Source organism: Melopsittacus undulatus, chromosome 6, assembly GCF_012275295.1.
Source record: "Melopsittacus undulatus isolate bMelUnd1 chromosome 6, bMelUnd1.mat.Z, whole genome shotgun sequence".
Lineage (NCBI taxonomy): Eukaryota > Metazoa > Chordata > Aves > Psittaciformes > Psittaculidae > Melopsittacus > Melopsittacus undulatus.
In genome coordinates, this window is record NC_047532.1 from 11,844,401 (window position 1) to 11,860,020 (window position 15,620).

General features: G+C 41.9%; 1 protein-coding gene across 3 annotated transcripts in view; it reads right to left on the minus strand.

Annotated features, from left to right (window-relative positions):
• Positions 1 to 15,620, minus strand: part of NFIA (nuclear factor I A) — a 250,563-nt gene that overhangs the window by 86,630 nt on the left and 148,313 nt on the right. For all 3 annotated transcript variants that reach the window (XM_034063557.1, XM_034063559.1, XM_034063558.1), the window contains exon 4: positions 1,178 to 1,252. In XM_034063557.1, coding sequence (XP_033919448.1) covers positions 1,178 to 1,252 — 75 coding nt within the window. The remainder of the gene's footprint in view (positions 1 to 1,177; positions 1,253 to 15,620) is intronic.

A 15,620-nucleotide genomic window follows, 5' to 3' on the forward strand; every position in this document is an offset into this window, starting at 1 on the left:
GTCTTTCCAGAAAAGGAAATAAATCAGGAAAATCCGTACAGAAACTCTGTATTCTGACTCAAAACCACAGCTTCTCTGCTAGGTTTGTGCCAGTTAGATTCCAGACCCAGAAAGCCTAAAACTACATACTCAGAGCCCCTACACGAACAAATATTCCTGCTACCTAGGAGGAGAAACACTTTTACCACTGTCTGTGCTAGAGATTAGTTACAAGCTTAGGTTTTAAAGGGGCATGTAGCTGAGTGGTTCACGTGGATTGGTGGTAAATGGTGACAATGTGATGTTACTGCATAGCTGCACAGGAGGTGTAGAAAAGACCCCCAAAGGCCTAGTTAGTACCTATGGCCCTAGTTTACTCTCTACTTGGACTATCTGGATTATGCCATAGCAAAATACAATCAATGCACCTTTGATCAATGGAACAGGGTGGTGACAGGTACGCTTAATTCACTGTTGTTAGTGAGTATCGACAAGCCTGTAATGATCATGCTGCAATGTGTCATTCATGTTAGGGGCATTAGCATTCTTTAAAGGTCAAAAAACAAATCCTTCTAGAAGACAGAATTCCATAAAGTTAATTGAAAATGCAGGCCTTGCAAAGTCACGATGTATACCCCTGCACAGCTGAGATTATCAGAGCTGAAGCTGGTTCAGATGCTGGCATTATGGACGAGCTCATCAATTTGCAGGCTAACAAATGCACGTACCCATGGCATGGATGAGCACCATTTGCAAAAGCAGCATAAGAAAACTCCTAGGCTTATGTGCACAGATCCTGTCATTTCTATAGGTCTGGTTAAAATACCTCTACCAAAATGCACCTCCTTGGGTCCTGCAAGGGATCTGGCAGCTATGTGGGCATTTCTCTGCACTCTGATACTGAGTCTGCCCATTTTCAGCTGGGTACCAGAGGAACTTATCAACTTACACATGCAAATTTGCAGAATTATTATTATTATTATTATTATTTTTAATTTAATTTTTAAAATTATGCTATTTTATTTTCCCACATTAAAAGATGTGGCACATAAACGCTATCCACAAGCAAGAAGCCGGGAGAAGACACTCTCAATTTTCAAGATGCTCTTTTTGAACTGAGGAAGGGGCACAATAAGAATCAAAGACAAAAACCTGGGATTGCAGAAACCACATAAACCAGCCCCAAAATGATACTTACTTTGTGAGACTCTTACTAGCTCAGTCACACTGAAAACACCTGATGTGACAAAACTGTCCTGGAAGCCCAAATGTCCTACAAAACAAACAGAGGGAGAGAACCGCGATTAGCTTTAAGCATTTAATGACAGTATTCTCAAATACTTTACTTTCATTTAGACTTAAAATGTGACATCTAATTTCCCACTTAGCAGTAATTATTGTTTATGTAGGTGGGTAACTAGTCATACAGCTATGTAGGCTGCTTTGTGGTTTTTATCTGGAGGTTAGGAAAGCTAACATGACACATCAGCAGGGAGATTTTTACATGTTAAAGCATCTCAACAGGAAATCTGAAACAAAAGAGGACTCTTTTAATAAACAGTTACCTTGGATGACCCCTAATGACTTCACAATTGAAATGAAAATACTGTACCTAGGAAACAGACAGGACAGCTAAGTTCCATAATCGTTTTAAACGTTATTCTCTAAAGAAACATCTGATCAGGATTATCTACCCTTTCATTCAAACAAAACAAGATTTAAAGATGTACTCTTCATTTTTCTAAGGCTGCACTAGGGAAATCTTGAAATAGCAGCTGGTTAAAAAACATTAAATCAATGTCTTTCCCACAGACAGAAAATATTCTAACATCTAAAACTGGCTTTGGAAAAGAAAAACAAACCTCTGCATATGAAAAGTATTAACTTTGAGCTTTGGACTGCCTTTAGGTACCAGGGTACATGCTTCCATCCTTGCCTCCTTTGTGCAAGGAATGCCTCACATTTGGTATCAAAATGTTATTACAATTTACATAACAGTATTTCCCTACCACCTTTGAATTTTCATGGGTATGATCCATTACAAAAGGAGCTGCAGCCCAGGGTGTGTGGAGTGGGCCACAGCAGTTCATGCCTTACGTAGCTGGACTTCCGTTAGAGGTCTGCACTTAGTGGGCCAGGCTGACCTCCCGCTTTTGAAATCAGGGTCAAAGGAGAAATCTCAGGATAAAGAGATTATGGAAAGAACCCTAAAGTCCTACTTGTCCACGGGATAAGTGGCATACCTTTTTAGGTTGTCCTACTTAGAGTCACTGATTCCGGCGCACGCAAACATATATTATTGAATGTTTTGCAGGGCACCATCTGCTCTGCTGTGAATTGTTTGTCAGATTCAGCATGACTTCCATGCGGTCTGTATATCCCACTATACCCCATCCTCATCCCAGCAATACCTTCTTCTAATGACCAGCGCAACAGGACTAACCCGAGCTGCACATTTGTTCTCCTGGCTTTATGTGGGGGTTGTTTTAAGAAACCCCAACCTATCCCATTGCTGTTTCTACCTGCAGAATGGTAAGTAAAAGGAATGCATTTTGTATTCCTTTTGCTAGAAACATGACATGTCAGGGAGTATGCCATGGAAAGGTTTGGGAGAGATCTGGAAGGAGGTCAGCCATGCATCTCCAGCCAAGATCTCAGTGAATTCTGCTCCCACACAGAAGAAGTTCCCTGTTTCTGCAAGGATCCTCCGGTGCCAGATGAACGCAGTCGCTAAGCTAACAGACTCGAGACAAGTTTCTACATCAGGCATGTTTTTATACTTCAGCAATAATGATGAGTTTTCAAACTGTGTATATGTATATCTTTGGGCATCCTTGTGTATGTGTGTATACATATGTATTATGTACACAAACATATAAATATACACAAATCTGTCATGCTCCAGCTGTAGATAAATGTACTATAAAATATTGAAATTGATGCTGAAATTCAACACAAACAAATTTCCTCAATCTGCAAACAAGGTTTTTATTTACATCAAGAGAATAAATTTTTTTCTACTTCAAATGAAAAAAATGCTCCTACGAGCTTTTATTTTTCCTTATTTTCAACTTTGAAATATAGCTCTCAGATAATTGGATGTGCTTTTGCCTGATGGGCTTTGTATTTTACCATAATAAAGGTGATGACTACATCGTTCTGCTTTTTAGAGATGGTTGCTGGCCATACACAATGTTTGTTCATTGACAATTTCCTAAGTATTTTTAATATGAAGATCTACTTTTCATATGCTGCAGCAGACCTGCCTATTGAATTAAATGATCTGTGAATTAAAAATAATTCTCTTAGGTCTTCACTGAAACCACTCATGTGCCTAAAATTAAGCATATGCTTAAGTGCCTCACTGGATCAGGGCCAGGACGCTTACTACTCCACAGAGCCCTTCGGAGGGAAGCCAGTCTATGCTATGTAACTTCTCACACTGTGCTCATCATGGCAGTATCTGAGCAACTTCCAGAAGTGCATTCAGCAGTGCTATGAACATCTGCCACGTGTGGTTTTCTCACAGAGCACTGTACTGGCTCTGCTCCCGTGTCCACTTACACCTGCATTACTCAGGCAGGTTCCTACCACACTAAGAGTGAAGGTGAAATTCATATATGGAAGTTAAAATCAAAGCACAGCTATGGTAGGACATTCAGCTGGTTTTGTAAAGGAAAGACTACAGCCCTTTGTAATCATAGAGTCATAGAATCCACTGGGTTGGAAAAGGTCTTTAAGAGCATCAAGTCCAACCCTTCTCCAGCACTGCCACTAACCCATGTCACTGATGGCTTCATCTACACGGTCTGTGAATGCTTGGGGATGGTGATTCCACCACTGCCCTGGGCAGCCTGTTCCAATGCCTGACTACTGTTTAGGTGAAGAAATCGTTCCTAATATCCAATCTAAACCTCCCCTTGTGCACCTTGAGGCACCTTTCGTCCTATCATGTGTTACTTGGGAGAAGAGACCAACCCACACATCACTACAACCTCCTTTTGTGTAGTTGTAGAGTGACAATCATCCAATAAACCATGGCAGTCACATGCCTAATTGTGCTACCTTAACCTTGCAAACACAGGTAAAATCAGAAATGAAAGGGCTGTAGAATGATTTTAAACACATTTTAGTTCCCAGGGTCCCACAGGGTATGAGAAGAGCTGGATAAGTTAGCCTGAGCCTGCTAACTTTGTTATTCTTATTTTGCTGAGTATATTTGAAATGTCTGCTTCCTTCTGTAGGAACATTTCTATGCATGTGCAGGTAATAGTAATCATTAAACAACAGCATGCAACGAGAGTGATTAGGTTTTCATCCTTCAATACTGAAAATAAACATTTCACAAATGGAAGGTGGGTTTCACAACTCTCCCAATTTGTTATTTACTTATAAACATTAGGAAATCGGGGGCTTGTCTCGGCAATCATTAATAATATCTTGATACCCATAAAAGCAATGCCCTTGGCTTAGGGTTGTATCTTGAACTCATTTTGATGCACGGCTGGTCTGTGAATTCCCAGTTCTGGAGAACTCCATGAAAGTTTAAAGGTTTGCATGGATGGCTCAGACTGCGCAATCCTAAGACTATCTTTTGCTGAGCTGTTATAACAGTGCAACAAGAAAATGAGAGCAAAATGACAAAGAAGCTGGATATGTAAAAGAAGAATGACTGGGAAATAGCAGGATTGACAAAATATGTGAAGTAAACATTTTGTGCCTATTAACAGAGGTCAGAAGGCAAAAATATATCAATTTGGTTGTTCTACTTAACTCTGAGAAAAGGATAGGTAAAGCCAAGCAAGTACATATGCAGGTGTTAGAAATAACAAGTTTCTTTACTGAAAAGATGGTTAAACACCTGGAAAGCTTGCAAGACTTGCTTTTCAGACTGCACTTTACTGAAATCTCTGCACTGTGCTACTTCTCCTGTATATCCCAAAGACAAGACACAGGAATTGCTGTATGTGACTGGGTTATCTCTGAGTGACAGTCACATTTTGTAGTAAAGCAGGTGTTCAAAATGAGGATGAGAGAATTTTTACTCACTTGATAAAAACTAACAGAGCTCATTTCTGTATTCTGAGTACAAATTAAGTCACCTGCTAGCCAAGGCAGGCCCTGACTCAGCAAAGCAGCTACAGCACGTGCTTAATTTTAATCACATGCTCGACCTAAGCGCATGCTTATTTGCCCCGCTGGATAAAGACAGGCTGACAAAGTTAAGCAGGCATTTAAATGTATTGTTGAACCATTCCTTCAACCCATGTCCAGGTGCAGCTAGCAGTTAGCTCAGCATGCAAGACCTCACTTTGGCTCACCAGGATGATCGGTTTTCCCCCACAGGGGAAAACCCCAGGTTAATAAGACCAAATTGAATAAAGCAGATCAAGATACTACTAAATCATATGTCATTACCCAATCACACATTTAGTGTAGTGTACAAACGCGATTCCACACTATCGTAACAAGTACTACATGAATAACATCTTTCTATAACTTGTTGACTGCTATAACTGGGCAGAAAGTTCATAATGCAATTTCCATATTCTTTTAGATCCCAGTAAAGAAGCCTGAAGAAAAGGCTTGAATTGCAGGAGCCTAATTCTTATCTCAAAGAAGTTTTAAACAAGTCTTTCTACACTGATCAAATAGAGTTTCACCTCATTTTCTCCTAATTTACACTGGCAGAGGAGAAATCAGGATTAGGACTTGTTGTCTAATGCTATTTGTTTTGAATTATTAAGCAAACATTCCTATTTCAATGGGTAAACGTGTACAAAGGCAACTAACCTTCGTCCTAAAATCTAGTTTACAGGGAGAGCATTGTCTGCTTTCCCAATTAATGCGGTAAAAAGGAGTCTCAGACGTTGAGCTACCAATCAAGAGCTCGTGTTGTAGCTTGAGAAAATCATGACTGATGCAATTACTTTTATGTAGAAAGTCTGAATATGGTCTATAGGTTAAAGTTCATGGGGTTATTGTTGCTTAATTGAATATCAGAAGATGTTTTCAAGGTGCTCAAGGTATTATTGTTATTTAATTAGCAGGCTTCCTTGTGTAAGCCAACAGTGTTATTTTTATTATAAAATAGCTAGATCGCACCATAAATATACCAGGTATTTTGGAAACGGAGATACAGCTGGTTTCCTGAAACCCAAGCTTAAATATCACCAGGAAAAGAGTTACTCCTTTGAAGATGGAAAAGTCCAAATCCAGTTATTTCTCCTCCATTACTGAGAGAGAGTGTATTAAGCTTTGGAGAACAGCTTCTTGGGAGACTTTGATTCCTTTCAGTTCCTTTTCAGTGTTTTGAAATTACACAAGTCCCCCAAACCAGCACTGCAGCCATTTCTAAAGCCTTTTTCATGTTCAGCATCCCACTATACATAGCCATCTTAAACCCTTAAAATAGTAATCATCAATTAGGGTCTCAAGCCTATTATCTTAACCAAATGCCTGCTTAAAAGAAAAGCCCTCTCTGCTCAAAGTGCAACTTCATTCCTTTTGGGTTTATCCTCTATCTAGATAATCCCATGTTTCACAAACGATGTGGAGCAATAATATTGATTGGAAAATTAATGTCTGTATCACACAGCACATGCAGGCCTTGAGAGAGGGGATGTTATCAGAGGGAACCTGGATCACCCCGAGGACTCCTAAAAGATTAGGGTTCTGCGGCTGCACTGTCTGGGGAGGATGGGAGTGACAGAGTTAGTCCTAATCTGTGCTCTCCAGCAAAATAGAAAGGATAGAATAAGTGTGCTTCAGTCAAGACCCTCATAACATTTACACTTTGCTTAATTGGAAGGTGAAGGTATTTAAATTTGTGAATTATAAACCTTTAATGGTAAATTAGACCACATTTTTTCATCCATGGAGTTTTTATAAAAGAGTTAAGCAAGACATTATACATTAAAGGTGATACAGAAACCTCCCTCGTTCCCTGACAAATGCTCCCACTTCTATTTCGGTTTGCGATTTCCAATTTAATTTTAATGCCATGGCAATAGCTCACCTTGGACAAATTACACATTTGCTTATGAAATAACTGCTGGGCCACATGTCACACAGGCCGTTATTCTCTCCACTTGCCTACCTGCCTTTGGCTGAGGTTTTAAGAAGCACCAGAACTTTCTTTGTGGCCCATAGTAGGATGGATTAGACCATCCAGGGCATGTCGTGTTAGTACAATAGAGGAACACTTTTAAGACTTTAAAGTCATGTAATACAATTCTAGGCTGGATCTTTCTTGTTAAAAAAGTAGAATGGGAGTGATTGAAAGAGAAAAGGGCCAATATTTGACAACAGAAATCAGCATAACCTCCTAACAGCGGCAGTCATGGATGACTGCCCTTTGACCCGGGGAGATTATGTGGGATTTCAATGACAACAGCTGGAAGTGAGCATGTGAGAATAGAGAACACAGATCTGAGGCCTCCTACAAAAGACTGCACAATCCCTGCCCAGATCTGAGTGTTGATTAGAAATTGTTTCCTGGTCCTGGCTTAATAGAGTGTGATAATGAAAGTTTTGTTAACCCTTCACAATATGCAAAACCATCAGTAAATGATTTGCCTTTTTGGTTTTTAGCTGAAAAGTCTGTTCCCAGCAGACAGTAAAACTGTGAAGGGCTGCTTGCTTTCACTGGTGCACTTCTGACACCAGTGCTCAAGTTCAGCTCCTTTTCCATACGGTCTGTATACCTCTGCTGGCCATTGGGAATCAACAGCTGAAGGTGCAGGGAGGTGGCTCAAAGAAAGGATTCTCACGCCTTCACTAGGGAATCCACCCTACCTGCCTCAATGGGCGTTCTCCAAAGGTGAATCAGAACACATGTAACGTCTCACTGCACCCTGCCTTTCATACTCAGGGCATTTTAGAATCTCTACTAATAACAATGCCTAATTATGATCTCAGTATGTGTCATATTGAGCACCATCATTTTGGTTGCATATTAATAAATGTGAACCAGAGAAAATCTGGTATCATGATGGTTGTGTCACCAAAGGTTCCACAGCAGGTTCAGCTCTTAGGAGATTCAGCTCGTTTTGCATTTAAGTACAGAGACAGTGGAATTAATGGCAACTTATTACCGTTAACAAACTGATCATAGGTTGGAATCAATCATGTCAGGACTTGCCCAAGGAGGGGCACACAGATAGTTCCTTTCTCTTGAAGACAAAGGTCTTCTTGAAACACTTAAAGCCCTTCAAGTTCATGGTAAGGGCCTTGTACAAAGGAAACCATTCCAAGAGCTAAGATGTCTGGTGTGGTTTTTCATTTCTGATGACTCCTAACACTGCAGAGTGTTTTTCAGTGCTCACGTGGGTGAGAAATCAGTTAAAGACAGTTTTTGATATAATGATAAAAATTCAGAATCTCTTTCTCTACCATAAACCCAATTTGATAAATAAACTGCATTAATACCGATAGGGGCCTATAGCTTGAAAAACAACAGATGTCTTAAATTAGCATGTTTCTGTTTCAGGTCCTCAATCCAAACAGCAAATATTAAAGAAAAGAAGAAAAAATCGTTATAAATGGTCATACTCATTTGGCAGCTTATAAAATAATGTGCCTCCTGAAAAGCCTTTCGAAGTAAATGAGATGAAATCTACCCTGGGATAATCATTCTGGAATATTTATGGCATCCAACAATAAAAAGAGTAATAAAAAGAAAAGCCTGCCTCCCTGAAAATAATAATATGAAGGAGTTATTTATCTTCATATTTTCCTATCAACCCTGGTTACAAGAGCAATGACAGCTGTGATCTCCAAGGTCTGCCGTGATATTGCCAGTTTGGCTTCGCAGTTCAAAGCATGACTCAGTGTCCAAATGAGCCTAGAGAAACCACCCGGTTTCCCTGCTATTCCTGGGAATGCTGATGGCATGTGCTGCTGCAGGGTGCTCCTCGGGCTGCCAGGAACAGGCACCATCCCATCCACTCTTTTTGCCTTGCAAGGGAATGGAGTGGCATATAGAAGAAGGTGGGTCCTGCTGTCCCTGTGCCTTACCCCTGCAAGGCCTTTGTAAAATGCAACCCTAATGGCACGAGCTAGGCACTGCATTAACCTCAGGACCCCCCAGCGAGCTGAAAAACCTCCTAAGGAGAATAATGTAAGGATAATTTCTTTCCAGCTGGTCATCTTTTGATGTCAGTGTCGTATTTCTGGTACAGCCTGAAAACATTGATTTCTACAACTCGTTCATCTGGGGCCGATCGCACACGCTCCATCAACCGTCCTTGCTCCTCTTGTACCTCATCAAACATCAGCTGAAATCTGCCTCCTGAATTCTGACCAGCAACTTCTAGGAAGCTGCTGTTAGGTCTGGTGGGAGCTGGTGCTGGGGCTGCATGCCATAAGCACGACACGGAGCTATGTTCTGGTCTTCACGCTGATGGAGTGTGCCTCATACATGCAGAGTTTACTTGGGTTTACACTAGTTCAAATTAGGATTTAGCTACAGCATTAATGCCATCAATATTATTGCGTGAAGAACATCCATGTGAAAATAAATGGAAGGATATTTAAAAACTGGTGTGGAATACTTTAGCATTCAGACTAATCACGGGCTGAAATAAGCACATTTGTTTCAAATCCTGTTTATAGCACTGCAGCCCCTCCCTCCTTTAAATCTTCCTCTTAACCATAGTGATGTTTATTGAATACCTGTCATGTCTCCAGCAGCATGTGCCAACAGCGGCTCACCAGTGCCAGGCTGCATGAAAACCCTTCTGTCTCCTATTCTCCAAGGGGCTCCCTTAGATCAACTACTCACCATACCCAATACACTGAAACCCATAAATTTGCAGATACTGCAGTCAAAATTCTTAACAGGGAAGTGCACCCATTTTGCCCAGTGTAGCATACTGAAATATCACATGGTGAGAAGCATTTCTCACCATGTGTAAACTGTCAATTTGATTTGAAATTAAAATTTTTGATTAACATGAGCATTTCTGAGCCTCCCGCTGGCAGCAGCCCTATTGCTGAAAAGTGACATGATTTGTGACACACATGCTGTACAGAAGCCCCATGCCAGCAATTGTTAAACCCATTTTCATTCTGCTTTAATACGGTATGACACTCAGGAAAATAATTTTAATATTTAGGAGAAAGAGGGTAAAGGCTTAAGGACTGAAGCCCTTTAGGGGTGTAAAGGAGGATTAGAGGCAGCACGAAGAAACGGTGTGGAGGTCTCCCCATCTCACAAGTCATGTCTCTTTTCAGCAATAGGGACCATCTGCAGGAGGCTAAGAAAGGTCCATGGTGAAGCACAAAGCCTTCTTTTAAAGCCGGTTGATATTTCAAACACAGCATGAGGTGCTTTCCACCTATGAATGCTGAGATGCTTGTGCACGGGGAAATGCTTGCAACTTCGGTAATTAAACCCCCTCGTGCGGGAGGTAGGATTTTCTGTTTTCCACAGCAGTCTGTTCTTTTTCCATGTTTATCATTTCCCCAAAGGTATCAGCGCTCACTGGAGACACTAACACTTATACGGTGAATTACTGATGAAAGAGGGAAGTTTTGTGACTGTTAAAGACTTGAATCTACCTCTTCATTGGAGCGGTGGGAAGATGAACAGCAAGCAAGTGAATGCAGGAGACGGGATGCTTTTGTGGCGACAGATTTTCAGGCTGTGATACGCATGCAGAAGACAAAAGTTCAGTGGGGATTTTTACACACGTAAGCCTGTGTCACTGCTGCAAGCTGCTGACTCAACTGTGTCACCTGCATGTTTCTCAGAGTGGATAATTTTTTTTCCAGTAACATCATGTTCTGAGGAAGTTTATCATGAAACAAGTCTCACGAACAGTCATTCTGAGCAGCAGAACAGCTCTGATAAGTGTCAACACGCATCTGACTTTCCTTTGAGGTCCTAACACTATTCATCACATTAAAACATTCAGCTCTGCTGGACTCTCCCCTCCTAGTAAACACAGAGCGATCTCTAATTGCCATAAGACAGCAAGTTACATAAAATGTAGTATTTTAAACCCCATTTTTAGATGGTGAAATGAAATACCAGGATGATTCAGATGCCCTGGAAGGATTCAGTCCTCAACATAAAGCCGTGGGCTCGTTTATGTTCCTAACAGTGCTGGAGAATTCAATCTGCATGAAAAACTGGGTTCCCAATAAAGCCAGGATATATAGTTATTAGAAGTTCTTTTAAATAAGTCTTAAGTTTAAATAAGCTTTGTGTGTAAATATCTAGTTTTAATTAGTATATTGCCAAGGAATTATACAACTAGGCTCAGCAATGCTGTAATTATTTTAGGATCTATAAAACCCTCCCTCAGTTGGTGGTAGCTTCAAATGTAGCCTCCGAGGTTACTCTGCAGACAGCTTAGGGCTGAAGTGATGGAGTCTCAAGCCCTGTGGACATAGAGATTGGGGGCTATGAAAAGGGTTGTTTGGTTGGTTTTGTTTAATTAGCATGTTAATTTATGGCTATAGGAATAATCCTGGTATTCAGAGCATGTGGCAGAATTCTCTAGAAAAGCCCAGCATCCAGGAGGAAGTGATGGAGCCAGAGTCAGGCAAGGGTGGTCTGCTTTCCTGCCCCACTTTGCTGGGTGATATGGACACAGACCATGGTGACTTCCTCAGCTGTTTCCTCTCATCCTCCCTTCCTGGCACTCCTGTCCCTTCACACCAAGGCACTTTTAAAAGACTCTGGATTGACAGCATGATAATGGAAGCTGTAGAAATATCTGCTGAAGATTAGATAATATAAATGTGACGGGAAAATAAGGATGCTGGGCATGGAAGCCATGACACAAGGATCAGCCAGCTCCATCTTTCCCCACAGGCTTTCCTCTTCCTTCACAGTTGCTTCTTACACCTCCTCTGCTGACATCACTGGTGAGCAAACTTTAATTCACAATAAACCCCATGCAAATCATGTTACTCTGTTTACCTATTGCCCTTCCCATTGTGCTGCTTGGAGCTGTCTCTCCAAAAGGCTACTTTTTGTGTAGAACAATAACCTCCTAACTTTGATAACTTTTAGTCACAAGTAGACTGACTTCCATGAGTTTTACATGTCAGTTATCCTTGTGGCTGAGGAGGGAAGAGATTGTCCACTAAGTTAGGCCATGACAACACATGTACAGCCTGTCTTTGACTGTCCAAATCACAGCACTCATGAAGTTCAATGAGGGCCAACCTCAGAGGTCCCTGTATGAAAGATGAGGGGAACCTCATGAGCTTTTCTCCAGCAGGGTACCAAGGTACATCTCTGGAATAAAGCTTTGACATACTGGTGGCAGAGAAGATAGAAAGGGATGGATCTGGAAGCACGGTAATGCTTGTCTATGGACATGTCAAGTTGCACTAGAGAACAAAACTTGATGTTTATGGATGCTGATTAGGTCACTGTCAACAAACACAATGTGCTCAACAAGTCTGGGCTTACAACTCCTGTCCAGACAGCAGAGTGACACCCAGTGCAGTGTCCACAGAGGTATTGCCTTCCAAGGGCTTGGAACTGAAGGGGTTGTCATCATTGCCTGCTAGCAGAGAACAAGCACCTTGTCTGAGCACTGAATCTCTGGGTGGCCACCAAGGTCTGCACCAACTTCACCTGTGTTATGTAGGACACCTCCAGAGAAGAACAAAAGGGTGGAATGATGAGCAAAGGCACCAGTGAGTCTCTACAAGGCACATGTCACCCCCTCATCTTCTGACTGACTCCATTGGGAGCGTGAAGATGCACTCTCCTAGAAGCAACACTGCATGAGCCAGGTTTCCCTGCCTCACAAACCAGGCTTTACCAGGTCTCTGCCTCCTGCAACTATAAAGGAGGAAGCCCCCCAGACTTCTCAACTGACTTCCCAAGGACTGATGCCCATGAGGTTAGGCAGGCAACTACACCAATAGACAGGTGCAGAACCCACAGTGTATTAGTGGATCATTCCCCTAGCCACTTCTCAAACAGCATAAATCCAGTGGGAAGAGACTGCTGGATGTGGAACATCTGCATGATGACAGAGAGTCTCTTTCTGTTTTATTCTAGGTTTGTGTTTTGTAGGGCAGGATGCCCTGTCTACATTCCTTTACAGACTAAGAATGGACATTTATTAACAAGTACTTGGGCCGACAGCCCAAAACTCTAGACTTCTGGCCTGGGACTGTATGACAGAGAGGGCCAGTGACCCCCGTTTGTGTTTACTGTACTTCTACAGACACATGTTGGTGTGATTGGGGCGTTCACTTTCTCAGGTTCAGGCCAAGGTCAGGCCAGAACATGGACCGACTTTATTTTGTCTGTGAAATCTGCCCAAAGAGGACCTCAGAGTTTATGAATTGTGAGTGCATTGTGAGGGATTCAAGATTAACAAAGTTAAGAGAAGGGGCAGAGAGGGACCTTCTTAGTCCTTATCTAATTTCATCCCATGTGTGGCAGATGTGAGTTTCCAGGGGAGGTGGAACTGAGATGACAATGGTGGGATGTCTCATCCCAAGAAGCTGCCTCCGTCAGTTTAAGACACACTTCTGGTATAAGGAGAGCACCTGAGATGAATCTGTTACTAAAGGCTGGGTTGGTCAGCTAAGATTATGCAGTCCTCTTCCTACAGTAGAAGGCTTGGCTTTCTAGACCCTCTTATATGTCTCCAGAAATCAGTCTTGTCTGGCACTGTGCAATACACAGGGATGAAGAAAATGTGGCAGTGGGGTGGACTCCCTATGTCAGATGTCTTATCTACATGTATTTAAGACAGTTTGAAGATACTGCAGTGGCCATGGCACCGCTCTTAGACGCCTGGTTCACCTGCCCTGTGACAGCCATTGGGCTTGTTCTAACAGCACTCTGTATGTAAATCATAGAATCATGGAATGGTTTGGGTTGGAAAGGACCTTAAGATCATCCAGTTCCAACCCCCTGCTGTGGGCGGAGACTCCTCACACTAGACCAGGCTGCCCAAGGCTTTTTCCAGCCTGGCCTTGAACACTGCCAGGGATGGAATATTCACCACTTCTTTGAGCCACCTGATCCAGGGCCTCACCACCCTCACACCTTTCTTATCATGTCTGACTTTACATAAAGACCTGCTGCTGATGAGTGGCAGCTGGGCAAAAAGAATGCAAATTGAAAAGGAATTCCACTCACAAGGACCTTCACATTTAAGGAACTTAGGTAAAAAGGAAAGCTATCCCTTATGGTTTTTAATGCATAAACATTCACTTCAGCTCTGTTTCTTCATTGCCTGCATTAGTGAAATATAGAAATAAAGGGAGAAATAATGATGGATGGATTTTGGAAGCCTCAGAGTTCAACTTAGGATGGATGTGATCCCAACATTTCAGATTCTTATCTCCTTGTAATTGGAATAGCTGACCCTCTCGTCTGCAAAATTAGGCAAGGCATCCTGTGAGAATGGGCTCTTGTTCACAGCAGTTTAGTCCCCAGACACATGAAAGAATGAAAACAAGAAATGGAACAGAACGTTTTTACTTTTGAGTAATGGCTTCATTTGGGCAGTTTAGCACAGAACTTCACTGGAAGAGCTGGGGAGGAAGTTCTTGCTTGCCAGTATGCCCATCCCTAGACACATTCTTGCACAGAGTACATAAACACTTCTCTAAAACGATAATTTATCTGATAAATTCCCGATTTGCAGAAGTCAAGAGAAAAACAGAAAGGAAGAAAGTACACGTGGGCAGTAGATACAACTGTCCACTGTTCTGCCCCAAAGAAATCACTCAAATAAGTCAATGTGCCCTGTTTGATCCACCTTTGCCCTTGCAGCAGACTCTGTCTACTCCAGCTTTCCAGGATGAGCAGGAGAGGGATGGGTGACTTCCTCTAGCAGCACAATCTCAAGTCCAGAGCAATTACAGCATTAACCTGAAACATCTCGGATTTGAAGGCTCCCTGAGATTCAACAAATTCCCCAAAGACCCAGTATATCTACTGATTATAGAGGAAGAGTGAGGATTTTAGGTTCATAGCTGGTGCCTTGTTTTAAGGCCTAATGTTAGGTGGGATGAAATCCAAGCCTTAATCCATATACCATGTTAGCCTAGACTGCAAGAAAATTCTCTTTCCTCCCCATATCATGCCACAGGCAATCTCTCCTGGCATGCCATGCTTCTCTACCCTTACATTTATATCTGTCTACTTTTTGTTTGTTCCAATCCAGAAGACTGTAAACCACAAAGATTGCTGAGTTATCCTTGTGTCCCTGTCTTTCATCTGGTTCATTTGCAGCAGGGAATAATGATCTGTCACCAAGGTAAATTCACTGCCCAGCAGATAATGCCACAGTGTTTCTGCTGCCCATTTCACAGTAAGGCATTCTTTTTCAATGATGTTGCATCTCTGTTCTCGTGGGAACAGTTTACGGCTGACATAGCAATAGCAGTAATAACAACTTACATTTATATTGTACAGGGGATGATCTTTACTTCTCTCTCCTAATAGTGGACTGCTCCCAGTCCTAGTGCAAATGCACCCTTCAGGGCCATGAGAAGCAGAAATCTGGATTCACTAACACTGGGCTACCTCATTCTTCAGCTCTTTGCTCAGGTTATCATACCCTTTCCATCCTTTTAATTTTGCTTTAAATTAAGCTCTGGGCCACTACGATGACACTGCTCTAAGACTTCCCTTCCCCAGATCTGTG